At 45.8% G+C, this 27,658-nt stretch overlaps 2 protein-coding genes across 5 annotated transcripts in view; one reads left to right on the top strand and one right to left on the bottom strand.

The window, feature by feature from the left end:
• Nucleotides 1-41: 41 nt before the first annotated feature.
• Nucleotides 42-20,978, bottom strand: drc3 (dynein regulatory complex subunit 3). 2 transcript variants are annotated; one of them, XM_054750535.2, is made up of 13 exons: nt 19,915-20,978; nt 18,010-18,161; nt 17,811-17,927; nt 17,563-17,729; nt 17,316-17,462; nt 16,485-16,571; nt 16,295-16,405; nt 16,024-16,200; nt 1,288-1,422; nt 1,105-1,173; nt 887-1,012; nt 541-672; nt 42-443 (listed from the first exon to the last, which is right to left on the bottom strand). In XM_054750535.2, exons 2-13 carry the CDS (start codon nt 18,149-18,151, stop codon nt 339-341), a joined length of 1,515 nt encoding a protein of 504 aa, XP_054606510.2. In that variant the 5' UTR covers nt 18,152-18,161; nt 19,915-20,978; the 3' UTR covers nt 42-338. The 2 variants fall into 2 exon arrangements, with proteins under 2 accessions (XP_054606510.2, XP_054606509.2); XM_054750534.2 differs by lacking the exon at nt 19,915-20,978 and adding an exon at nt 18,436-18,576.
• The window catches only part of LOC107376557 (target of myb1 like 2 membrane trafficking protein), a 21,475-nt gene continuing 12,796 nt past the window's right edge, over nt 18,980-27,658 (top strand). For all 3 annotated transcript variants that reach the window (XM_070542721.1, XM_070542720.1, XM_015945705.3), the window contains exons 1-10: nt 18,980-19,137; nt 21,835-21,919; nt 23,061-23,139; nt 23,260-23,409; nt 23,735-23,869; nt 23,939-24,073; nt 24,174-24,290; nt 24,988-25,121; nt 25,317-25,359; nt 25,854-26,025. In XM_070542721.1, the coding sequence (XP_070398822.1) occupies nt 19,086-19,137; nt 21,835-21,919; nt 23,061-23,139; nt 23,260-23,409; nt 23,735-23,869; nt 23,939-24,073; nt 24,174-24,290; nt 24,988-25,121; nt 25,317-25,359; nt 25,854-26,025 (1,102 nt within the window). In that variant the 5' untranslated portion in view covers nt 18,980-19,085. The remainder of the gene's footprint in view (nt 19,138-21,834; nt 21,920-23,060; nt 23,140-23,259; nt 23,410-23,734; nt 23,870-23,938; nt 24,074-24,173; nt 24,291-24,987; nt 25,122-25,316; nt 25,360-25,853; nt 26,026-27,658) is intronic.

Below are 27,658 nucleotides of genomic sequence, written 5' to 3'. Positions count from 1 at the left end.
CATCCAATTTCTTTTCTTTTTTCCAATAACAACAGACTAAATCCAACTTTTGGTCACATTTTATTGAAAGGGTTTAAAGACTAAACTGGAGTTTTACATGACAAAAATTCCTAAAACAAACAAATTAACTAACTTACCAGCAATCTATACTTACATATTTTCTAAACAAAACACACCATTTGTAATGCGAATACAGAGAAGTAAAGAGCGTTTTTTACATGGAAACAGTAAAATTTCATTCACAAATCATGAAGATCACCTTCTCCATCTCTTAACCTTCTCTCATTCTCACAGTTACTTTTTTGCATAAAAACATGACATATAGTGTCTTGCAAAAATTATATTGATACTCTAAAATGTCCTCCAGTTGCTTCCTGATATTGTACATATCTGTTGATGTCCGACATGTGCATGTGGTTCTGCCGAAGTTCATTTTCTTTAATCTGAAAAAAAAAAAAAAAAAACAGAATGCAACAAAAACACCAGGAAGATGAGGGGATGTGTGGGAGGGTTTGTTTTACAGTCATTTGAGTTTCCTACCTCTGCAATGACGGCTGACTTCCAGGCTCTGACTCGTCTAACCAGCTGGTTCTCCCGATTATCCATCTTAAGCTGTCGGGCTTTGTGGCTGGTTGCTAGGGCCTCCTTCACTGAATCTTGGTCTGCAAACAGCTATTCGCAAAAGACAACCAAAACAAAAACCTGATTCAGTTTTCTCATGACAGACAAGACATCATCTGAGAGTAATTCCAGCAAATATATTCAGTTTCCTTTTGTTTTGTTTCTTTTGATTTCACCACCAAGGCCTTGCATTTATTTATTTATTTACTTTGCAAAAAGAGCATCAGCGTGAAGTAAAAACTGGCAGTGCAGAAGTGACACTGACCCTCATCACATCTTCCGGGATGGCTCCCTCTTCATTATGGTTGGCTACTTTCTCCAGAGTCTCAATGACTATTTTATTTACATTCTGATGATATAGTTCCTCTAGATCTCTTAACTGGGCGAATGTGTGTTTGTGTCAAAGAAATCAGAAACAAAAGTTGTGTTTTTGCTGTGGTTGTTTGAAACCATCAAGTTGACACAGTCAGATGAAGGATATGTCTTCTCTGAGGTCCTCACAAAGTCATCAACCATGGCTGAGATTGCGTCGTCAAACGTTTTGATGTTTTCCTGAAAAGAAACAAACAAACAAAAAGAAAACCTGAACGTTAAACTAAATCACAGAATTATGTGATTCACTCTTTTCTTTTTTTTCTTTTCACACACACATCCACACAAGTTTACCTCACGATTGCCAAGCAGCTCAAACGCAACTTTCAGGAGACTGTTATGAAGCTGTGGGACGACTGCATCGCTGAAGCTTCTGATCTTGACTTCACTCTGGTTTATGTCTTCCAAATTTTTCGATTCTGCTGCCATCTAAGATATGCAAAATTCACAAAATAAGCACAATAACTGGAAAGATCATCACCAAATGTGATAACTGACTGCAGAGATGGTGTATAATCCAAAGATCCATTGATCCATCCATTTTCTGCTGCTTATTCGGGGTTGAATTGTGGGGGCAGTAGCCTAAGCAGGGAGGCCATCTCCTCCGGGGGAATCCTGAGGCGTTCCCTGGCCAACCGAGAGACTTGTCCTGGTTGGACGTGCCTGGAAAACCTCACCAGGGAGGCGTCCAGGAGGCATCCTAACTAGGTGCCCGAGCCATCACATGTGGCTCCTCTCAATGTGGAGGAGCAGCGGGTCTACTCCGAGCCCCTCCCGGATGACCGAGCTTCTCATCCTATCTCTAAGTGAGAGCCCATCCACCCTGCGAAGAAAACGCATTTTGGCCGCTTGTATCCGCAATCTCATTCTTTTGGTCACTACCAGAAGCTCGTGACCATAGGTGAGGGTCGAACGTAGATTGACTGGTAAATCAAGAGCCTTCTGGCTCAGCTCTCTCCACCGCGACAAACCGGTACAATGCCTGCATCACTGCAGACACAGCACCGATCCACCTATTGATCTCGAGAGCCAAGTTTCCCTCACTCATGAACAAGACCCCGAGATACTTTAACTCCTCCACTTGGAGCAGACCTCATCCCTGACCTGGAAAAGGCATTCTACCCTTTTCTGACTCAAGACCACGATCTTAGATTTAGAGGAGCTGATTCTCCTCTCAGCTGCTTCACACTTGGCTGCAAACCGCTCCATTGAAAACCGGTTGAAGCCAACAAGACCACATCATGCAAAAAGCAGAGCCTCAGTCCTTAAGCCACAAAACGGTTCCCTTCAACACCTTGGCTGCAACTTGAAGCTCCATAAAAATTATGAACAAAATCGGTGACAAAGGGCAGCCTTGGCGGAGTCCAACGCTCACCAGAAACAAGCCCGACTTACTGCCGGCAATATGGACCAAGCTTTAACACCAGTCATACAGGGACATAATAATAATAATAATAATAATAATAATAATAATAATAATAATAATAATAATGCATGCATTTCATTAAGCGCTTTTCACAACAACTCAAAGACGCTGACTGACCTAACAGCCCATATCAGAGGGCTTGGTACCCCATGCTCCTGAAGTACACCCCCAAAGTGCCTCTCAAAGGACGTGGTCGAACGTCTTCTCCAAATCCACAAAACACATGTAGATTGGTTGTGTGAACTCCCGCTCACCCTACAGGATCCCCCTAAGGTATATAGAGCTGGTCCAGTGTTCCACGGCCAGGGTGAAAACCACATTGTTCCTCCTGAATCCGAGGTTCGACAATCCATCTGACCCTCCTCTCCAGAACCCCTGAATAGACCTTACCAGGGAGGCTCAGGAGTGTGATCCATCTGTAGTTGGAACACACCCTGTAGTCCCCCATTTAAATAGGGGGACCACCATCCCGGGCTGCCAGTCCAGTGGAACTGACCCCGATATCCATGCGATATTGCAGAGACGTGTCAGCCAACGTAACCCTTTCAACACCCAGAGCCTTAATGAACTCTGGGTGGATCCCATCCACCCCCGGAGCCTTGCCACCGAGAAGCTTTTTGACCACCTCAGTGACCTCACCACCGGAGATTGGAGAGCCCAACCCAAAGTCCCCGGACTCCGCTTCCTCACTGGAAAACGTGCCGATGGGATATAGGAGGTCTTCGAAGTACTCTGCCCACTAATCCACAACATCCCGAGTAGAGGTCAGCAGCACACCATTGTTGGGGTTATTAGGAGCGAACAATTCGCAAGCGTTAACTTACTTTTGGATTCTTCAATAAATTCTGTAAATATGTAAATATTTACTGATTTATTAATTAATTAAGATATTCTTAGATATACGGGGCACCATTCCCCTTTTTCCGGGGAAAAATTGAATCCAAAACTCTTATCAGTCTTTCTTGAAGTTCGTAGAATCCTTGGAGCAGAGACTTCTCTTCGACACAACAAAGCTACTGGACACAAAAATCTGAATTTTATAACATTTAATTAACAATTTGTCAAATGAATAAACAGTGGAATAGATGAATAATAACCGTGTGATATGATTGAAGATGGATGTGTTTGCATGTGATGGAGGATGTATGAATGGGGTCCTTTGTTCTCACAAAGGAGTAGTGTGTATGTGTGTGTGTGTGTGTGTGTGTGTGTGTGTGCGTGTGTATGGATTCAAAATGGAGTCTTGAATACAAGATGGCTGACCCCTTTGTCTGGCTAAAGTGTGGGTGGCAACTTGCACTTTAACTTCCAAAGCACTTAGAATCAGTAGTAACTTAACCTTAAATCACTCAAAACATTTCAAAGGATCATGCAACAACACAAAAGATTAATCACGAGTTAATATCCTTAGTTTATCAGCCTGGCCATGGCCGAACATTTAAAGATACCAAACAATGATTAATAAGCAGTTTATTCTTCAAAATGACCCGACGGACGTGTTTGGGACGAAAGAGGAAAACACGAAGCTACTTTTTAAGCAATAGACGCGGTTTATTGCTTATTTGAGACTATAGAGGAAACGGGAGAAGAAAAGGAGAGAAAAAAAATGAGTTTCCTGATCACCAAAGCAGCAAGGCGTCCCCCGCTGTTATGACTTGACGGTTCTCCGTTTTTCTCCGCAGTTTCCGGCGTCATCCGTCGGTTTGATGCTTTCTCCGTTGTTTGGCGTTCACGAGTGTTTCTCCACGGGCTGGACAGAGACAGCAAAGTTTCTTTCTGTGCTGAGTTATAACTTACAGCGTTTCTGAGAGCTGGATGGAGTTGTTGTTTCCCTCCGCGGGTTCTGTGTCCTCAAACATCAGCTGGAGGGGAGCAGAAACGAGCAGATCAGCGGTCCCGTGGGCTCAACTTGGCTCTTAGAGCTTCCGCGTGCTCAAAGAAGTCGGAACGTTCGACAAGCGTGTCCTCACCGCCAGGTATCCTGGGCAAAAGAACGAGGTTTCTTTGTCTCTGCTGAAGATTTATGGTCTTAGTTCGCGGGAAAAGTCCACGGCTTCCCGCACATGCGCAGAACGTGTTTCTGGTACTAGGCGGTGACGTCACCCAATGCTTCCGTGTGCAAAGCATCATGGGAAATGAAGTTTCTTGGCGCTGATGTGATTATTTGCTTTCCAGAGCAATTTAAGCACAGTCATTTTGGAGAAAATCACTGCATAGTAATTTCCTCATGAGGTCAGACCCTCAACATTCCCCCTTTTGGTTTCGGGGATCGCGCCCAAAGCTCGATCGTCGGAAGCACAGATGGGTTTGTTCCTCATGAACGTAGGTCGACTTGATTGTCGGAAGCACAGGTGGGTTTGTCCCTTAGGACGTTGGTCTCCTTGGACGCCTTTGTCTTTGTTCTTTGTCTTGGATCCTGGCGCCTTTGGTCTTTGATCCTGGTCAGGCACAAAGAGGATAGGAAACGGGATAGTCCCCAACGCGCATAACGAGAAGAAGCCACTCACGCAGGTGGTACGCAATGATGATGTCGTCCATGCGAGAGGTAGTAGTGTAGAAGGAGGAAGGTCGGTGGGCGGTTAAGTCCACGAGTGGACACAAAGGCATCTCACCGCCGGCCATACAGTTCAGTTTATGGAGCACGCGGTGATGTACGAGGTCCATAGTTCGCAAACGCGCATTGACCTATGTGGTCCCAAGATTCCCCCCTTTTTGGTCCAAAGGGTGGATCAGGACAGTCTTTGGGCTAAAACAAGGACCATAAAACTAAGAGGTACTACAATGTGCTGGTGCGTCAGACAGAGTCATTGACAGACTGAACTGGGCCGGCACATAACCACTAGTTAATATGTGACCAAGTACGAAACAAAAATACAGAAAACCCAAAAAAAAAAAAAAACCATATAACACCCAAGAAAATTCATAGCAACCTTGAGGTCTCATAAAATACATTCTTAGGTCATACATTCAGTGTGTAGCTTATAAAGAATGTGACATACTGCAACACTCAGATAAATATGTGAGGTAGACTAAAATGAGAACTACTCTTAGGGTTACAAAATAATAAAGAAAACGTTGCTCACCCCCTTTAGACAGGTGTGGTACATTCACGCTTGGAGTCTCCCAGAACGCGGTCACGAGGCACACCGTAGGTGAGCAAGTGCATCTTATCTTGGAGTTTCTTAACACGCCTGTAGGCGGAATAAGCTATCACGGCCGTGATGAGCCATCCCATCCCCAGGGCGACCAATGTGCAGATTAAGGTGGTATAATCTGTGTCAATGTAGCGTCTTGGGTATCTATTCATGGGCGTCAAAGTAAGTTCACGCGGGGTTTGTGTGAACTTAACAAATTTGGTTCCTTCAATCAGTAATTGTTGGTCAATTTCTAAATCGAAGGCAAAGTTATAACCCTGGAAAGCGTCCATGATCTCAATCTCTGAGTCATGCTGTTCGAGGTTGAGGTGATGGAGTGTCAGGTTTCTAGTTCAAAGTGGAAATGCCTCCCGTCCTTTCAAATACCAATGTTCAGCATCGACCTAAACCTATAGATGTGAGGTGTCACAATTATGGGAACGTTTAACAGGAAACCGAGTTCTAATTTTTTTTTTCCAACGTGAATGGGCATTGCACTACTTAGGCTGTACGCTAGGTGGATTTGTGAAAGGTGCACAGTAGAGGGGTAGCAGCTGTCAAGCTAACTTTGAGCAGGTCCAGTGGTACCAAGTACGGGGAAATACGACTTTCAACCAAGCTGTCCAGCGTGGAACTTACTTCCCTGAGCAGGTCCTACATCAAATCTCTCACCACTCGTGTGTACACAATATCCTGAGGTATGGTTTCAGACAAAGTCTTGATTGCACGTAGAGATTCATTAATCAGAGCCTAGAATAGGTACCAGAGCACCCTGTAAGGTTTTAGTAGGTACATCCTGTTAGCGGTCTAGGAAGGAGTTTCTCTTGGTTAGTGAAAGTGACGGCGGGGGGGGGGGGGGGGGGGGGCTGGTTCTTTGTCGGTTAGTACATGTTAGTGGGTTAAACGTGCACTTCCCCCCCTTTTTCATTTCCATGCATAGAACTATGTAGCGACTACGTCTACCTCCTGCGGGGAGTCTGGTCTCTGTACCCGCGGGGATGGTTTGACGTAGGGTTTGATTTGGTTTGCATGTACCCATTTGTAGACAGGCTCCTGTCTCGCTTTGGTGATGCGTAACCTGTATGCAACTGGAGAGAGTTTTGCCACGATCTCAAATGGTCCTGACCAGCAGGGCAGGAACTTCTTAGGTTTGCGTGCCGGTTGGGCGAACCGAAAGTAGAATACTTTGTCACCCACCTCGTATTCGCGGCTGGTTGTCTTTTGGTCGTAGTAGGCTTTAGCGCCTTCTACGTTGGTCTCCAGTTTCTTCTGAGCGTGCGCGAACGTAGCTCTGAGGTGTGTTTTCAAGTCTGCCACATACTGATGAGCGGTATAGGCAGTGGCAACACTGACATCCTCTGGGTGATACAGGAGGTGCAGTGGTAGAGTCATCAGTCTGCCGGTCATCATCTCAAAGGGCGTAACCCCAGTGGATCGCTGTGGAGTGGACCGTATGGCCATCAGGACCAGAGGGAGCTTGACGTCCCAGTCCTTCCCAGTGGAGCAGACGTACTTTTTGAGCATAGAGACGACCGTGCGGTTCATCCGTTCGACCTGTCCGGATGACTGTGGGTGATAGGGAAGGTGGAATCTCACTTCCACTCCCAGAAGTTCAAACAGGGACGTCATTACACTGGATGTGAAATGAGTTCCTCGGTCAGAGTCAATGCAGAGTGGAAGTCCCCATCGACTGAAAACGTGGTTAATCAGCAGTACAGCGGTTGTGACGGCTGTATCGTTTGGCGCTGGAAGGCACTCAACCCACTTTGTGAAACTGCAAGTTACAGTTAGCATATATTTGTTTCCTCTTGCCGATTTGGGAACCGGTCCAACCCAGTCGATCTGCAGGTGGGACCAAGGGAAGGTTATTCCCCTGCGTTGCAGTGGTGCTCTAGCAAGCGGCTGGGAGGGTTGAAACTGGGCACAGATGAGGCAGCCTTGGACATAGCTGTGTACGTCCTTGGACATCGACGGCCAATATGCTACTTCTGTCAGTGACGCGAGGGTAGCTTTTGCTCCGCGGTGACCTCCAACCGGAGTGTCGTGGGCGTAGGCAAGCATCACTCCTCTGTGGTCGAGTGGAACAACCCAGCGCGGCGGGCTGTGATCGTCACGCATGTAAACTAACAAATCGTTTTGTAGTTTCAGGTGCGTGAGTTGACGATGCAGGTTTACCAAATCTTGGCTTGCACCAATAGGTGGTGATGGTTGTTTAGACATCGGGCCCTTTTGGAGAAGCTCGCGGATGAGCTTCAGGTCAGGATCTTGTTCCTGCATGGTGACTAAGTCCGCGTCCTGTGGTTGTCTGCCTAGAAACACGGGTACCTCAACGGTCCGAGGTTCGTCTGCCTGTTTAGCATGGCGACGAGTAATCGCGCAGACCTTGTGAACGGCCTTGGGTGGAAGCCACTCGTCTTTGAATTCCCAGCAGGTTCCCTGGTCAGCACCGAGCTTAGCAAGGCGGTCAGCTTCGTCATTACCATCTTTCTCTGGACCTAGGGTCCTGGAGTGACCTTTGACCTTTTTCCAGTAGACCATTATGCCTTTCTCAGTGGTGAGCAGATCACACGCTAGGAATAACTCCGAGTGTTTCACGTCTCTGTTCCTGGCGTTTTTCATGTGGTTCTCCTTCCACATGGGGAAGTGAGAAATGAAGCTGTGTCTAGCGTAGTTTGAATCTGAGCAAAGGACGATTTGAGTGATGTCCAAGGCTGCCGCCTGCTGGAGGGTTATCAACACTGCAGCAATTTCGGCGTACTGACTAGACTTTTGGCCCAACCGGTAGTGATTTGGTTGCTTAGTGTCACAGTCCACCCAAACGACTCCAACCCCAGCACGGAGCTGGCCTTCGTGAAGGTAGGAGCATCCATCAGTGTAAACTTTCGGAAGCCCTTGGCAAACATTCTCATCAAAGTAGCGATGATTGGATGCGGTTGGGTAGACTGCGGCAGGTGTGTCCAGGGGGCCCATGACGGAGTCAGAGTCACAGTGCTGGCAGCCTGCTAGCCCTTGTCCTAGCGCTAGCTTGGTGTTCTGACCATACTTGACCTCAATGTTGTATCCTTGGAGCACCATCATCCACGTCGCAATGCGGCTGTTTGACACTCTTCCTTCGCGAAGTCGCTGGCTGTTTAGGAAGGTGACGGGCTGATGACACGTTTCAATGATCACTTTCTGTCCACCGATGTAACTACGAAAGTGTTCGACGGCCCAGACTGTAGAGAGGAGAGCTCTCTCGCAGTCTGAGAATTGGAGTTCCACCTTGCTCAGAGGCTTGCTGGCGTATGCCACAACTCTCATGTCCTGATCGTGTTTCTGCTTCAAAGCAGCGCTCAGGCAGTGAGAGGAGAAAGTAGCCTCTATGTAGAACTCTTTATCCTTGTCTGGGTAAGCCAGACAGGGTGCGGACGCCAACTTCTGTTTTAGGAACTGGAAGGAGAGTTCTTGGGGTCTGTACCACACGAAAGGTGTGTCGTTCTGAAGCAGCTCAGTGAGGGGCCTCGCTATTTCAGCGTACTCCTCAATGAACTGCCTGGAGTAGTTGCAGACTCCGAGGAAGCTCCTGAGTTCGGTCAGATTAGCTGGGGCTTTGATGTCCTGAATGGCTCTAATGCGTCCCGCTTGGGGCTCGACTCCATTAGGGCCAACCAGCAGTCCAACATACTCCACTTTGGTTCGACACCACTGTCCCTTGAGAATCGCCAATTTAGCTCCGGCGTCAGCGAGCTGTTGCAGCACGTGACGGAGTTCGGCCAGGTGCTCCTCGAAGGTTCGACTCCTCATCAAGATGTCATCGACATATATGAGGTTCCCTCTGGAAGCAGCATCTGACATGGCTTTGTGGAGGAAGATGTTGAACTCGGCAGGTGAGTTAGAGTAGCCAAAGGGGCAGCGGTTCCAAGTATATTGGCGATTTCCAAAGGAGAAAGCCAGTTTATACTGGTCCGCCGGCTCAACCTTCATGGTCCAGAAGCCGTTGGCTACGTCAACCGTAGAGAAGAAACGAGCATCTCTGACTCTGGCTAGCTCCTGATCTAAATGGATCATAGGCCACCTGGAGAGAGGTACTTGTTTGTTCAGTGCACGATAGTCTATGGTGAGACGCCATTTCCCAGTCGGTTTCAGAACCGGCCAGATGGGAGAGTTGTAAGTGGAGTTACACTCTCTGATGATGTTTTTCTCCTTCAGCTGATCGAGGATCTCCTGGATCGACTCATAAGCAGCGAGGGGAATCTTGTACTGACGTACAAAAGTAGGAGGGGCATTCGGGTTCGTTGGAATGCGAACCGTATGCAGGTTTGTGAGTCCACAGTCCAGGGAGTCCCTGGATAAGATGGACTGAAACTCATAGAACAGGCTTCTAAGCTCTGCTCTCTGCTCCTCTGACTCCAGCGCATCCGCTTTGTCAAGCTGCTGGCTGACTTCGGCCTCGAAGCCGTCATAAGGTTCAGAGGAGGAGGGTCTCTGGTGTTCGGGGCTTTCAGCCGGTGACTCAGAGGGTTGAGTATTTATTGCAAAAACCGTTAGACACTGACCACCGTCAGTATCTAAGGTTGCACTGCAAATGGGTTCCTCAGGAAGGGCTTCATGCCGCTTGATGGTAATCATTTGTGAAGGGAAAGTACTGAATGTGTCTACACCAACCTGTCTGTCGTTCAAGAACAACGGAAGTTGTCCGATCACGGGGACTGACAGTTCGAAGTCATGGAATGAGCTATCTATCAGCATGCCCAAGGGCTTTCCTGCCGGCATGTGGATAGGACTCCGGGTCGGATTTTCGACCAACAAGTAGGCAGAACGATTGTTCAGCTCCAAGAGTGGCGTGCCACAGACGGCTAAGTTGAGCTCCAAGAAGTGCGGTGATGGCTGGAAGAAGGCCTGTGTGCCTGGCAGCTTCTGATGCTTCATCAGAGTCAGACGAACAGGCACCCCTTTGACCAATGGGGGCAGAACCGTGCTGGCTTCAACCACTGCACGGCAGGCCTGTGGAATGGCCTGACCGGACAGCAAGTGTTCAGGGCCTTCTGAGCGAGGCTCAGAGGATGGTGTGGCTCGGGCCCAAAGGACTTGATTGCAAGTGTCCAGCTGGGCACCGAGTCGAACCAGCAGATCTGCTCCAATGAGTGCAGGTGGATCAAGCTGTGGTATGATGCTGAATGTATGTGTGAGCTGTCTTGCTCCAAGTTGGATAGTCAGAGAGCAGACCTCTGGCGCTTTCAGGAGCCTCTGCGGCCAAGTAGGTGACAAGAGCCGATGGCTACGTGTCACACTGACCAGAAGGGGGTCCTTCTGACGCAGGTGTTCAAACGTCTGCTGGCTGATGGCTGACTTTTCAGACCAAAGAGCAAGGCGAGCATCTGAGATGTGGGTGCAGTTGATGGTAAGACCACCAACTATGTGTGGTGCATATGGCTGCAGGCTGACGTTCTTCAGCGAGCAGAGAAAAGATGAATGTGTGCGGAACGGAGTTCCAGGAGCGGTTTCATGCCTTTGCAGGCGGACATCGTCTGTGGGAGCCGTAGGGAGGGGCATGACCTTGGAACAAGGGTTTTGCGGCTCACTTATGCTGACCTCAAGAATGGAGGATGGTCGGCTGCTATCTGGGTTCCAGGGCTTAGGTGTGTCCACCTGGGCCCACAGTTGACCCTTCTGGCAGTCGATGAGGGGAGCTAGACGTTCAAGCAGGTCCTGACCAATGAGAAGTGGTTCAGTGTCTAGCTGGCAGACATAAAACGGGTGAACCAGAGTCATGTCTTGGAAGGTGATATCCAGCCACGCCCGGTGAGTGATACACTCCCGGGTCTGGGTGTAGCTGGTGATTTTCAGGTCACAGGGTTCTACCTGGACTGGTTTCCCGAGCGACCGCATGGTGTCAGACACGCGATGGAACAATGTGGAGCACATCAGGGTGATTTCTGAGCCGGTATCCAGCAGAGCATCAACCTGTATGCACCCACCTACGTTGGTGCTACAGTACAAACGGCGAGCATGATCATGGTTTGTTAAGTCACCAAGGAACTTCAGAAATTTAGTATCAGGTTTCTCTGGGGGGTAGATTTCAGGAGACTCCTGTGATCTACCAGTAGTGTTCCCCCAGCTGATCAGGTAGGTCCTGGCCACGCTGGGAGGTTGAGCCACGCCTAGTCATGCGGACGTTGGCTCTGGGTCTGGCTTCTTAGAAGAAGACTTTGGTGCAGGGGTCTCTCCTGCAGATCTCAGCTGTTCCTTCTGTTTAGCTAGGAACTGCTGAAACATCTCCTGGAGGTCGGCTTTGGTCAAGTACTCACCTGCGGACTTGTGTTCGGGACCTACCTGTGGGCGGCGCTCCTTAAACCTTCCACTGTTCCAACCTACCTGCCGTTGGTTTTGGTTGGGCCACTTCCTGTCTGATTGTCCAGACCTAGGCGGCCAATCAGCACCCCCCTTTCCCTGTTGAGGAGATTGGGACTGCTCTCGCGGTTTAACAGGTCTAGGTTTAGCAGATTTTGGCTTAGTGGGTGGAGCTTCTGTGCCTTCGAGCTCCAAACGCGGCTCGGCGTCGGGAGCAAGGTGCATGACGCGGTGATGTGCGTCAGGCTTTTGGGGCTTTCCGCCGGCTTCCCAAGCCTGTTGAGCGTATCTCCTAATCTCCTGAGTTGTCAGTTTTTTCATCCGACAATACATTGAGACTTCGGATCGAACACACTCGTGCAGGTTGTGAATGAACAGGGATCTGAAGGCAGGGTCTTCCTCGAGCCCAGGGCCGTTTCGACCTTGGAAATAAGCACTTTTGAGTCGGCGATAATACTCTCTGGGGGGTTCGTTCCTCCCGTGTTTGATGGAGAAGGCCCCCATTGTAGCTGACGCAGAGTCTGCATACGTGGCGTATTCATCTCTCAACGCTCGGCAGAGCGAGGAGTACCGATCTCGAATGTCAGATGGTAGAGTTTCCATGAAACCGTGCACCGTTCTAGATGTGGTTTTCCAAATTAGCTTGAGCTTTTCCCTTGAAGAGGGTGCTGGAAGATCAAGCAGACAACGTTCTATCTCCCTGAGATAATCGTCGACGTTGGATTCATTGGTGTTAGGATCAAAGCGTTCTATGTCTTTAGCTATCGATTCAATTTGACGTACACGGAGCCCTGACTCACGGTACGGCGCGTCATCCTCTGACTCTGACCCACGGTCTGTCTCAGAAGGCGCTGGATATCGCTGGTGTGCTCTGGGCTCCCAATGTTGACTCCTGGGGCCCAAATCGGGGTTCGGCATGTTGTGGCGGGCTGCTGGCACGTCACGTGGGTGTCTTGGGAGGTCCTCCTCCCGGGGCACGTCTGCGTAGTGCAGCCTGCGTCTTTCAACTGGGGCTTCTGCGTAATACGCTCTGTCCGGGTACGGACTGGCGTATGATGCTTGGTCATGCAGCTGGTTATCGGCATGCCGAATACCGGAGTAGCTAGGATGGGTGGATGGTTGAGGTGCAGCTTGGGGTGCATAACCCCAATCGGCACCTTGCACCCTTCGTGGACTGGGGGAGCGGTCTAAATAGAGGTGCCGCTCAGCTGGTCGACTTCTCACTGATTGAGAAGGCCGTGAAGATGAGGGTGGTGGTCCAACCTGGGGTTCGAGGGCGAATTGCCCTCGGCCCCTAGGTGGTCCTGAATGCCCTATAGTGTGTGTAGGGAACGGGGCCGAAGGTTGGGACAGATAAGCTTCATCTCTCCCCTGCGGCGTGCGTCCGTCCAGAGAGTCATGGTGTTTCCCCCCTTCCCACTGTCTGTTGTCATCAGCAGAGGGGGGCGGGGTCTCCTCCCCATCTTCCCCAGAATCGGTGCGGGTGTCGTCTTCCTCGATCAGCCTTCCATTTCGCTGTTTTTCAGCTAGCATACTCTGGAGGTTCATGATCTTCTGACCACGTTGGAGTCCTCTCTGATAGAGGATCAGGGCTAACTTAGCCAAGTGAACCTGGATTGGTTTAGTACCATCCGGGTTTTCTATTTGATCAATTACAGCTTCTAGCTCGTCGCTACGCTGTTCTTCAGTGAAATCCCTAGAAGGGTAGTCGGGTTCTCGAGCAACCGCGACCAGTTTGGACAATATTTGTCCAGAAAGTAGGCCAGGTTCATAGTCGTGGGCCGCAGCGCCACCTGGTTGCTGGGAGTTGGTCAGTTCACTACTCTGTCCCTCCATTTTTAACAACCGAACCAAAAATAGCCTAGTAGAGCTTCTGCAGATAGCTCAAAGCTGCACCTTTTGGCAGCAACTGCTAGTTTTGTAGCAGAAAAACACTAAATTAACCTTTGTGCGCACAGGTTTTAGCGTTTTAAAATTGCACGGACTGCCGTGACTGATGCTTAAAATACTATTCCTTTCAGTATTTTAGCAAAAGCTGGTGCGTTGCCGTAGCAACGTCTTACAACACTTGCAGTGTTAAATATGCTAGTTATTCCTTCAGAATATTAGCAAACAAGGTGTTATCAGTCTTTGAGTGAAGGTTTCAGTTAGTTACAATAGCCACTGTGAGTTAAAGTCGCTAAATTAGCAGTTAATTTTAGCCTAAAAGGGTTAGTCAGAATTACTTACATGCTGCACCTTTAATGAGGAACTGAATTTTAACCTAAAAGGTTAGCCAGAATTAATTACACGTTGCACCTTTAAGGAAAAACTGAATTTTAACCTAAAAGGTTAGCCAGAATTAATTACACGTTGCACCTTTAAGGAAAAACTGAATTTTTAACCTAAAAGGTCAACCAGAATTAATTTACACGTTGCACCTTTAAAGAAGCACTGAGTTACTGGTGAGAGTTCGATGCAGCTTCCTGCTCAGCGAAATCAGCACCACTCTGTTGCTGGTTCAAGGCTGAACAACGGATTATTTTTAATTCAAGCTCTTTGGATTTATTTGTTTGTTTGTGCCGGATAGAAATCTCTGTGTATCCAAGCCTCACACGGGGCACCAATTAAAATGTTGGGGTTATTAGGAGCGAACAATTCGCAAGCGTTAACTTACTTTTGGATTCTTCAATAAATTCTGTAAATATGTAAATATTTACTGATTTATTAATTAATTAAGATATTCTTAGATATACGGGGCACCATTCCCCTTTTTCCGGGGAAAAATTGAATCCAAAACTCTTATCAGTCTTTCTTGAAGTTCGTAGAATCCTTGGAGCAGAGACTTCTCTTCGACACAACAAAGCTACTGGACACAAAAATCTGAATTTTATAACATTTAATTAACAATTTGTCAAATGAATAAACAGTGGAATAGATGAATAATAACCGTGTGATATGATTGAAGATGGATGTGTTTGCATGTGATGGAGGATGTATGAATGGGGTCCTTTGTTCTCACAAAGGAGTAGTGTGTATGTGTGTGTGTGTGTGTGTGTGCGTGTGTATGGATTCAAAATGGAGTCTTGAATACAAGATGGCTGACCCCTTTGTCTGGCTAAAGTGTGGGTGGCAACTTGCACTTTAACTTCCAAAGCACTTAGAATCAGTAGTAACTTAACCTTAAATCACTCAAAACATTTCAAAGGATCATGCAACAACACAAAAGATTAATCACGAGTTAATATCCTTAGTTTATCAGCCTGGCCATGGCCGAACATTTAAAGATACCAAACAATGATTAATAAGCAGTTTATTCTTCAAAATGACCCGACGGACGTGTTTGGGACGAAAGAGGAAAACACGAAGCTACTTTTTAAGCAATAGACGCGGTTTATTGCTTATTTGAGACTATAGAGGAAACGGGAGAAGAAAAGGAGAGAAAAAAAATGAGTTTCCTGATCACCAAAGCAGCAAGGCGTCCCCCGCTGTTATGACTTGACGGTTCTCCGTTTTTCTCCGCAGTTTCCGGCGTCATCCGTCGGTTTGATGCTTTCTCCGTTGTTTGGCGTTCACGAGTGTTTCTCCACGGGCTGGACAGAGACAGCAAAGTTTCTTTCTGTGCTGAGTTATAACTTACAGCGTTTCTGAGAGCTGGATGGAGTTGTTGTTTCCCTCCGCGGGTTCTGTGTCCTCAAACATCAGCTGGAGGGGAGCAGAAACGAGCAGATCAGCGGTCCCGTGGGCTCAACTTGGCTCTTAGAGCTTCCGCGTGCTCAAAGAAGTCGGAACGTTCGACAAGCGTGTCCTCACCGCCAGGTATCCTGGGCAAAAGAACGAGGTTTCTTTGTCTCTGCTGAAGATTTATGGTCTTAGTTCGCGGGAAAAGTCCACGGCTTCCCGCACATGCGCAGAACGTGTTTCTGGTACTAGGCGGTGACGTCACCCAATGCTTCCGTGTGCAAAGCATCATGGGAAATGAAGTTTCTTGGCGCTGATGTGATTATTTGCTTTCCAGAGCAATTTAAGCACAGTCATTTTGGAGAAAATCACTGCATAGTAATTTCCTCATGAGGTCAGACCCTCAACACCATCTATAAACACATTGGTGGTGCACTGCTTTCCCTCAATGATGTCTTCTTAAAAGCAGAATCTACTTGCCTGTGTGCGCTGTTCATCAAACTCTGCGAGTATCTGAGATGTCTTCTGCTTGTAGAATGTCTCCACCTCATTCTGGCCACTGTAAAAGGACCTCAGCTCTGTCTGTCTGCACCTGTGCTCAGCCAAGCCCACTTCAAACAAGTGCAAACACAGCTCCTTCATTTGGACCTCTAATGTAAGCGCACAGTCAAGGACTCAATAGACGATTTGATCGTGGTTTACTGAGTGTTAAATAAAAACATTGACTAAAAATAAAGCATCAAAGATATGTTTGAAGCAGTGGAGCAACTTCTGGGAGGCAGTGTGGTCTCAATACTTCTGGATTGTCTTTAAACAGGCTGTTAAACAAACTCGAACCATCAATATCCTCCACAAAGGCATTCTATGAAAACAAAACAAAACAAGAATAACTTGAACTGCAAAAAACCTCATTAAATGTTGTACATATTTTTTATTTTGACCTCAGCTTCAGTTCTTTGCTGCTTCTGATTTTTCCGTTTTGCAAGTTCATGGAGCTGCTGCTGGTATTTCATGGATGCCTCTTCTCTCTGTAGAAACACATTTGAGGATAAGTAACTCGGCAATAAAAGAATATTGATATACGCGTGCTTTTAAAGGTGTGGGAAACTTGTTTGATCAATACGCGTAGTGGTCTCTGGTAGGAATGAATGCCAAGAGCCCAAAAACACGGACCAGCACCGACAAGTCTGCTGCAGCAGAAAGTGGCACAACATGCCAGGTTTTGGAGTCTTATTTCCTGATATTTGGTTTTCTCGCCTTGGATTGGATAATAACAACTCAACTCTACCACTTGCAATGTGGATGTATTATCTCCACGCAAGCCTGGAGGAGTTTTTCCTGTATGGCCGTGTTGCTAATGCTAATGGTTAGCTTCTACTAGTCGGATTGTTGGCTTCCTGGATGCTAAAACTACAACACTCTTCCCTGTAGTGAGTCAAGTCAGTGTGACGTCGATCTATTAGCCTTTACAAATCCTAGATTTTCTCCATCTATTTTCTAATGCAGGAGACTATTTTCATGTTCAGCCTGCATGAAAAACATACAGTGACTGATTATAATCAGAAATAATAATTAAAAAAATGTTTTTTCAGTGTTCCACACTTTTAACTAAAATGATGTTCCTTCGGACTCAATACAAGCTGAATCCTACTGTTCCTTAATAATATAAGAAGGGGCCAAAAGAAGAGAAAACGTTTCCTCAAGGGGATCAAAAACATGTAAGGAAGGATAAGGAGTTAACAAAAAGATGTGCTACAATCATTTGTACTTACAATCTCTATGTTAATCAAAGTGTCGTCAAGGTATCTTAGCTTTGGCAGAAAGGCTACAGAGAACAAAGTGTATTCTTCTCCATCACTGACAGGATTTCCAACCATGTAGAGTTCGTACAACTTCTTCATCCTCGTAAGATAGAGTACCTTTAAAATGCATAAGTTGTGGTAGTGCAATATTTTACTCCAAACTACAACTTTTACAAAATAATCTATTTTAGTCCTCACTCAGGAAGGGAAATCTTACATTGTCCAGGTCTTTGATGAGGTTGTTTGCAACGAGGAAGTGACTCAGGTTCTGTAGTGCATCCATGTTCTCCAAGCGAGAGATATTGTTGTTGGATAAATTCAGCACTTCAAGCTTTTTCAAACCATCCAGGCCTTCAATTTTTGTGATTTTATTGTAGGACAGATCTAAAAGAAAGAATCTAAACGTGAGCATTCCACTGATCAGATTCTTACCAGTGTACACACATTCATGACAAGATTCCTCACTGAGCCAGGTGAGATTATAGAGGCTGTCCAGGCCCTCGATCTTCTCTATCAGGTTGTGAAACAGGTCAAGTTTGACCAGAGATGTGAAGTCGTGTAGAATGTCAATCTTCAGGATGTCTGTAAACAAATCAGCTCACACATAACCAGACACAAACACCTCGCATTGATCGATTAGTCGATTCAAATGATCTGTTCTCACTTTTCAGGTTCAAGTGTAACTGACTGATATCACTCATGTCAACAGTTTGTTTGCCTCCACAAAGTTTCTTGATGTTTAGGGCTTCATCCCTTGTTGCATCCATCAGCATTCGCGTGTTCATCAGAGTGGGCTGTGAATTCATCACGTTTATCCTGTTTGGAAATAAACACACACTGGGCTTTAATTTACACCCTAAGTTATTGTGTTAAGTTAAATTTGTTCAGTTAAAATTATCATAAATATTGGACGATGTGTAAAGGACTGGCTCTAACAGTAGCGTATACGGAAACGTCTTACGAGATATTAAACACGTTATTACAAGAAAGTTTCTTGTTAATACGTAATAACGAGGTACTGATCCTTCATTTTCCCCTCCGCGCTTCCCCAGCTTGTGTGAGAATCGAATATTTTAACAATAATACTCACCACTGACAACTAAAAAACGTAGTCACCGCTCTTTTTTATAGGTATAGTGGGTAAATAAACGTTTAGACCAACGGATTACACGGACAGTACGCCTTGTTACTTGTTACTTAGCAACAAGTAGCGTTTCAGATGCGTTCAGGTACGTCTAAGACAAAGTGTTAAAATAAAACATCAACCTGTTCCACTATTATGTAGGTTTGATTGCGACATTAACACAACTTAAAACTAAACTTAGTTATCAACAATGACTTTATGTACATTTAATTTCAGTTAACATGTTTTAAAAGACCAGTACTCGCTAAAATATTACGATTCTCTTGTCGTTTTATTTACGAAAATAATTGATTTTCATAATTTTAACGCTTTGGCAAATTGTTTAACTTTAAACCGGTGAAAGGATTATTTAAAAAAAAGAAGGAGCAAAATGAGATTTCGTAGAGAAAAACGCGTTTTGTTCTAATATAGCTTGGAAAACTTTGTTGACCAGAGCTTTAGGATACCAATTATGACTGACAATAATTTTAACCAATTGAATTGAAGCTTTGCGTTTTTCGTCCAATAGGGTCTTTGTGTAGGCGGGGCCTACAGGTACCGCCGCGGCCTCTGGGCCTCAGCCCCTGTCATTCCCAAGCGGATCGTTTGTTGTCAAAATGGACTTTTTACTTGGAAATCCTTACAGCACTCCTGTTGGCCAATGCATAGGTACGCCATTCGTCAATGTTTTGCCAAATTATGTGGCGCTTTCTCTTTAGAGCATATTTTTAAACGTACTCTTCGTATGAGCGGAAAAAGCGAGCTGGCTGGCATCTTTTCTAGCAAACGTCATCTGCGTGGAATGAGCTCCCAGCTAATGTGTTAGCTAGCACCTCTAGATAACTTTCGTCCGCCGCTAACAGTCACTCACAAAAGCTCTATGCGTTTGTTTGTCTTAAAACTTTCCAGGGTGTGTGTTTTTAAATAAAAAGTGTGGCTCTGAGATTACGCTAATGTTGCTGTCAGTCCCTGAACGATAGATGGCCAGATTCCTTGGTCAGCCTTGTTGTCCTGAGCTAGAAACCTTCACGTTCTTGTCCAGCAGATATGAAACAAAGCATGTGTGAGTCTAACACATTCATTTGTTGTGACTTCATCAGTTAGCACAACCTTAGATTAGGTCAGTTGTTACCAGTGTCTGATCGATCATTTATGCAAATGATGGAAACGACCTATTTTTTTTACATGAACCATAATCAGAAAGGCTTTGAATTGACTTTATTTTCACTTTTCTTTCAGTAACAGTGTTATTGCTCGTCTTCAGCATTTCCTAGAGTTGTCTCTAGATCTCTGCAGTTCATCCTCTCCAGGCTGAGGCTTTATTTAATCAGATTTCTGTTGCCCTGATAGTAATTTGTACTCTTCAACGGAGAGGACAAGTCATCATTTCACCTGGCTTAAAGAAAGGAGACGCTTCATAATATGACTAACAAGAGTTTAACTTACTGAAACAAGTAGATGAAGGGAAGTCACTAAATACTATAGAAAACACAGGTGCCGACCGGTGGTGCTGACAAGTTAAATAATGGAAGGATGAGGCTTGAAAGACCATAATGAAGAGAGATGGCTCAGAGAGGGACTTTGCAGCTTTTGTTGGCAAGTGCTTGGTGCAGCTTGGCACTATTAAAGCCACGTGATCACCACCGTTGTGTCAGTGTACCAGGATCTAGAAGGGAGGTGACGCCACACCATAATGAATTATTGCTTTTAACTTGTCTGCACAGCTTTAATTACTTGGGGCCATTCTTGCACATTTTACAGTTTGTTTGATTCTGTCTTCCTCTCTCCTTTCGTCACTGTCCTGCTGTGACACAACAATCCACTTGAGGAGCTTACTTGAGATGTGACTGAAGGAGAGGGTTTAATTCTTCTAGATCTACACTCGAGACTCAAAATCAATGGAGTTTAAGAGAATATTATGGCAGTAATTTCATTTAAATATAAAACAACATCCCTCTCTTGTACTTGGCTTGTCTTCAGATGATTAGAAAGTAAAACTTTTTTTAAAATAAATCCTTTGTTTACATTTATGAAGGTGTAAGATTCTTTGTTATTTCCTGTCTGTAGCTAAAATTAGCCTTAAACAATGGTGTGGAATGTGAAACTTAGACTAGTGTTGTGTGGCTTCTGTTTCTGACCATTATTACAGGTTATGGCTGAGTACACAGCCACATCACATCGAGTTTATACGTCTTTTTACACAGTCCTCACATTCCTGCTTTATTCTGTCAACTTACTAAAGTTCAAAGCACGAGGTTGAAGCCCAGAGACTATGGATGTTCCGATCATGTTTTTTTTTGCTCTCGATCTGATTTTGAGTCTTTTAATTTTCAGAATCTGCCAATACTGAGTCCCAATCCGATACATGAATACGAATGCATTAACGATACGAAATGCATTAAGAAAAAAGGAGAACACTATAGAGTTCTTTCTTTCTGTATTTATGACATTTATTTATTTTATCCGCTATAAAACATCACTTGTTTAGGAAGTACAAGAAATGCTCTGGACGATGCCATATTAGACGCCATGTTTCCTTCTATGGGAGCCGGTGAGGATGAAATGCATTTACCGATTTGTAACAAATGGTTATAATGTGGTGCGCGTGGTTCTGACTGCCATATGCATCGCTAAGAAAACTATCCTCATGAATTGGAAAAATAGAGATACTCTTTGCATTAACCAGTATAGAAATCTTTTGTTAGATCATATTACACTTGAGATAGCTTCTGCTTCCGCTTCAAACCAATCTCACTGGGCTCCTTTGATCGGTTCCATTATATGGCGATGATAGGGGGTCATTGATATTGTCCTGCGGGTTGATGTGGGTGATGGGGCGGAGGGTCTGAGTTTGGAGTATCCAGACGTTCCCTGGAGGTGGGTTCACTGGGGCTGGGGGGCTGCTGCCCCCCTCTGGAAGTGCTTGGGTTGCCTTGGGGGTGGACTGCTGGCGGCTGTGAGTGGGGCCCCTTGGAGGGTCTCGGCGGTGGCCATGGGTTGCTGCCTGGCGGCTGCATCTCCCCTGAGTAGGTCTGGGTGGGGGCCTGGGGGCTCTGGGTGTGGGGGCAGCGGGTCTCGTGTGGGGGGGTGAGAAGCTCGGTCACCCAGGAGGGGCTCGTAGTAGATCTGCTGCTCCTCCACGTCGAGAGGAGCCAGTTAAGGTCACTCGGGCATCTGATTAGGATGCCTCCTGGACACCTCCCTGGTGAGGTTTTCCGGGCACATCCAACTGGGAAGATACTGTAATTATTTGATTTAAAACCAACATTTTGTTTGTTGATGGTGTACACTGTATCACTTTATGATCATAAAACAATATATTTATGGCTCTGCTTGGTTTTTTTGTTGTTGTGTGTTTTCCTCCAGAGCGAGCCACCGATGGCGGTCTGCAGAGTGAGGACTGGAGCCTCAACATGGAGATCTGTGACATCATCAATGAAACGGACGAAGGGTGAGCAGGAAATAATTCATGTTTGGAATATTTTCAATCTCCTTCGTGTCGGATCACTGCGGATATTCAACTTCAGAGGGCCGTTCTCGTTACAGCTTGTCATGAGACTGGCTCGTGTCAGACTGACACCAGATAATACACTAACTACTGTCCATCTCACACAAACGCTTTTGTTCTCCACCCGAAATTCCAAATGAATGAATGAATACGTTTAAGTCTTGGATCAGCCTCCTACACAAAGCAACGTCCAGCCTGCAGGGCTCTGCTAAACCCGATCGTCACTTCTTCATAGCTGCTATTTCTACTCAGAGGCCAAAAGGATTTAATTCAATCCTGAAGTAAGTTTGAGAACAAAGGTGTCAGTTAACACATCGAACGTTTGGATAAAGGTGGCTTCAGATCCAGTAAATGTCACCCTTAATAATAAATAAAGGTGTGAAAAGGTTTTCTATCGCTTTCTCTAGTTTCACATTCCTCCCTCCTCCGTCTTCACACGCGACACGCAACCTTCTCCGTCACCTCGGAAACGCAGAACATCTTTAAGACGAGATGTTCAGTTTAGACAAAATAAAACGGAACCAACTGGTGACCTCTGGAGCTCCTGATTCAGGAGATTGTGTTGCCTTAGCACACACTTCTGGTGATCAGCTTTTTAAACGGCGTGACGACAGATGGTGCGAGAGCAAAACAGATGCTCCAAAGAATGTTTCCACACGTTCATGTTCAGTTTTCTTTGCACGAAATGTCCGTCACCGTCCATCTTTACTGGTTTTATTAGCCTTAATAAGTAACCTGGACTGTATAAAAGAGCTGATGAAGTCTTTTTTATGCCTCGTCTTCTCTGAGGAGAAGGGGAGCGTCGGGCATAGAGCCAGCCCGAACTCTTGATGCGTGGACAGCTTTGATCTCGCCTTGGGAGAAACATTCTGTAGTCGCGCAGAAAGGAGCGGAGAAGAAAAGGCAGATCCAGATGGCGTGACAGCTCTTCACTTTCTGTGTCAAACAGTTACGCTGACAGACTGACTGGCATCTGTTCCTGTGGCACAGGAAGAGAGTTTATTCCAACAAAGTCGGCGATGTTGCGCTCGCTCCCCGCGTGGGCTCCTAATGAAGCCCCAACTTCTCTGCTGTTTCTTTCCAGGCCAAAAGACGCCATGCGGGCACTGAAGAAGAGACTGTGCAGCAACAGGAATTACAGAGAGGTCATGCTGGCGCTAACGGTGAGAAGATGGCTGAGTGTCTGTTGGCAAGCCAAGAAGCCTCCAATCTTCTTGCAGTTTGCTGACAGAAGCTTTTTAGGATGTTTCTGCAGAGATTAACGACGCTGTGGCTTCCTGTAGGTGCTGGAGGCCTGTGTGAAGAACTGCGGCCACAGGTTTCACGTTCAGGTGGCCAGCAAAGACTTCATTGATGGCGTTCTGGTTAAAATCATCTCCCCAAAGACTAATCCACCAGCAATCGTGCAAGACAAAGTCCTGTCTCTCATACAAGTAATCAGGCCTCTGCTCCCGGTTTTTACCACCTGCCACTAAACGTCAGACAGTAATGTTGGTCCTCTGTTAGCTAACTGTCACAAACCACTGGACGCATTCTAAGGAAAATTTCAGAAACAAACAGCTTTTATACCAAAATGCTAATAGATTTTTTTGAATTCTCAGAAAAGAGAGTAAATGGTGTGAGAGAAAAGAGATTTTTAGATTTTTCACCCAAAAGTTTGGCTTTTGTGACTCGCTCCACTGATGTGGCTTTTAGATATTTATTATTATTGTTATTGTGAAGAGAGAATCCAGAGCATGTCTTTGTTTGTTGTGACAGTCCTGGGCGGATGCGTTCAGGAGCAGTCCTGATCTGACCGGTGTGGTCCACATTTATGAGGAGCTGAAGAGAAAAGGCATCGAGTTCCCCATGGCAGACCTGGATGCTTTGTCTCCCATTCACACGCCTCGGAGAGTAAGCAGGAACGCCTTCAGATCTTTATTTAAGTGCACGTTAAGTGTTACTACATGATTTTATTCACAGGGTACACCGGAAGTGGATCCAGCCATGTTAAAGTACCTGGCTCCCGTTTCTCCTGCTGCTGGGATGCCTAAAACCGGCCCTGCTGCTCCAGCCTCCACAAACGTCCCCAACCCCATCACAGCAACACCTGAACAGGTGAGAGGCGCTTCCTGCAATGCCACTGGAGCCGTTTCATTCGTGGATTTTAATCCAAGTGAGGCGTTGGTGAACAGAGTGATCCTGCTTGTGCTTTCAGATTGCCCGTCTGCGGAGTGAGCTGGACATCGTGAGAGGAAATATCAAAGTCATGTCAGAGATGCTAACGGAGATGGTCCCCGGTCAGGAGGATGTCTCGGACCTGGAGCTGCTCCAGGTCCACCTTCAGCTTTCATATAAACACATTCAGCGCTCTTAGGCTGTGTTTGACATGACTGACTGTTAGCAGGTGTATTTGTCTTTATCTGACTTTTCTGTGTTTTGAGTTTTATTTTGAAGGATATTTGATAAGATATATATAAGATATATATATATATATATATTGATAAGAAAATCCTTCACTTTTTGTGAGATGATCTAAGATGAAAAATACAACCTTGAAAAAGAAATCCGTGCTGCATTTGCCCTTTAACGTCACCTACGGAGCCAAAGACGTCCTGTTGTAGTGCTTTTCATCCACCAGGGGGAGCAGTGTTACCAGTTTTTGCTCCTAAAACCTGTCAGGAGGTGAAGGAGAAGCGTTTAATCTCCTCTGGACAAATCCGCTCAGGTATCCATGTCAGCTTCCAGGATCTGGCCTGGTGCACACCACCCTCTGCCAGCTGTAATTATTATGGGATGCACTTTTTTTGCTTCCTCCTTTTTCCATCTGAAGCAGAACATAAGAGGATCGTCTAAATACAGTAAATGTGCAGCGTGGGTTTCTGTTTCCAAGCCCCATCTGAGCAGCTTTACTCCGCGCTGCTGACAGAGGGTTTGTTTGGTAGTTGGCAGACTCGTGTTTCTGCGTTTGTGTCTGCTCTGCTCGTTTCTTCTTCCTGTTGATCGGTCTGTTGGTGCATCAATCTGCCCAGGAGCTGAACCGAACGTGCCGGGCCATGCAGCAGAGGGTGGTCGAGCTGATTTCTCGCGTTTCCAACGAGGAGGTGACGGAGGAACTGCTGCACGCCAACGACGACCTCAACAATGTCTTCCTTCGATACGAGAGGTGATCTGGATCAAACAGGCTTTGCTGCAGCTATGAGTACTTCTTAAAATGACTCATTTCATTCAGGAGAAAAACAACATCACTGTTAACTCTTTCATCCTGAGCAATCTGTCGTTGCTTTGATGCCTTTCATCGGGTTTTGTGAAGCCGTGTGAACATCTGAAGCTGAAAACGTGTGTTCTGTGTTGCTCACAGGTATGAGAGGTACAGGTCTGGAAGGGCTGCGAAGAACGGCGGGGTAAGGGCCGTCAACAGATGCTTCAAATCTAACCAACCTAAATCAAATGCCTCAGTTACTCTTAGAATAGCTGCTTTTATGTTTTTAGTTTTTCATTGTACAAAACGTGTGTAGCAGTTTGTTCAATTGGATTTTCTACTGAAAAGACAACAAACAATAACATTTAAAAAGTGTTTAAAATGTGGATAATGAAAGCATCCTAACCAGCGGGGGTGGGTCATCTGTAACAACTTCCTGTTTTTACAATTTGTTAATGTTTATTTTTGTGTTTTTGTTTGTTTGTGATGCTGCCTGCAGACCGAGGCAAGTATGACCCCAGCATCCCAGTATTTGAGTTGACCAGAGTGGGAAAACGTTGCCATATTGCTCATTTTTAGTTAGACTTAAATGCATGGTTCTGTACTTTTTAATATCTGTTACTTTACTCACATCCATAAATGCTGCGAGTCCCAGTCCCCCCTAAAGTTACACCATCACGTTTTGTCTCCTCTCAGCTGTTATCCGACGCCACAGAGGACAACCTGATCGATCTGGGACCAGGATCTCCTGCTGTGGTCACACCCAGGATCACATCCAGCCTTCCGCCCAGCTCCACAGCCGGGCCCACGGCCTCCCCGGCTTGTAATCCTCCCACTGCTGCTCTGTCCACTGCTCTGGCGAGTGTGGGTGAGGACAAAACTGTTGCTGTCTGGGTTGTGGTTTTTAGTATGCTTCATTCTCATGTTGCTTTATCGGACTGGAGTGTTTGTCTGTGCGACTGCGCCGGCTGGTGAACATTTCCACCTCTGTGTTCTCATCAGGACCGTAGCAGCCCTCCTGACCAGCCTCTGCAGACCTGCAGCAGAATGTTAAACAAGCCTAATTTTCAATCAATCAGATTTTATTTATAAAGCGCTTTTCAAGCAAAAGTGTGGCTCAAAGTGCTTTACAGAATGAAAATGACCTAAAATTCCCATCACAGTTTAAAAATCATTAACAGTCACACACACACACACACACACACACACACACACACACACACACACACACACACACACACACATCCAATAACATCAGTAAAAAGGATAGTTTTATATTTTGCCGAGTTCAGATGAGCCATTTAAGGTAAGGCAAGGAAACGCCAGAGGAGCCGTCTGCCCTGGCAGCATCAGGTCAACCACAGCAACCAAGTCAGGGCGCCCAGAGGGAGAGGGTGCTCGCTGCAGAACCACGAAGGTGGAGCTGCACCAGAGTCAGCCCCGTCCATTCACGCAAACTCAGCCTAGCCCACTGACTTCTTCTGTTTTTTTATTTTTTATTTTATCGCAATCTAACCTGACCCACATGAATTACGGCTGTTACTACTTTACAAATGTTAATGTTATGTTCTATGCTCCAATTAAGCAAGATAAATATAACTTGCTACATGACAAAGCCTGAATATATCCCGAAATGAAAAGGTTTCTTTTAGCTAATATCTGTCCACAGCCGCTCCAACAGAACCGGGGGTAAAACAGCATTTAAGGACAATTTTTAGTGTGTTCTGGTAGTCCAGTGGCCAAAGCGTCAATTTTAAGTTTTGCTTTCCCCTCAGCTGATGCTGGTTCGACTCGGTGGGGTCGGCAGCAATCTATTTATCCAGCTGAAACATTTAATTTGTTTATATTTTAGTTGTAATGTTTATTTTCTGCAAAATACGTATGTCTCTAAAAGTTCTTTGAATTTGGTCGTCCCTAAACAGCATTTTAGTTGAAACTCTGCTCACAAATGGACTCACACTGGCTAAATAAACGAATAAATAAAAAACAAACAAACACATTAGTCATTATATTTTAAACTGTATACCAATAAATGGTTAAAAACATAGTACTGGCAAGCGCAGCTAGAAAAGAAGAAAAAGTTTGCGCCACTACCGGGAGGCGAACCTGCGCAAAACTACACGCAAATCTGACTCCATAACCACTTCGCCACTACATCTGATAACGAGCAAGTGGCATCACATGTTATTGTGCCATCCAGTGTATGGGATGTATGGTTTTTCTAGCGGTGTCTCAGTAGAAGTTATTTCAGAAAATTCACAGAATATCCAGATTTGAGAACCAAGACCAGACCCACTTCAGGGGGAGAGGACCAAATTGAAGCTGAGATGGGAGGAAAATGTGTGAATGAGGCCAAAAATGGCTTTGGCGTGTTTCTTCTGAGGAAATGACAATATAACATGGTAAAAAGTTCCAAAATTTAGATTTTTATTTATATGGAACCTTTACAAAAACGGTTCAATTAACTTCTCAACTCCAGCTTCAATCTTGCATTTTAGATG

The sequence above is a fragment of the Nothobranchius furzeri genome, chromosome 12 (assembly GCF_043380555.1).
Source record: "Nothobranchius furzeri strain GRZ-AD chromosome 12, NfurGRZ-RIMD1, whole genome shotgun sequence".
In the NCBI taxonomy this organism is placed as follows: Eukaryota; Metazoa; Chordata; class Actinopteri; order Cyprinodontiformes; family Nothobranchiidae; genus Nothobranchius; species Nothobranchius furzeri.
This window is presented reverse-complemented; position numbering and strand designations above follow the sequence as displayed.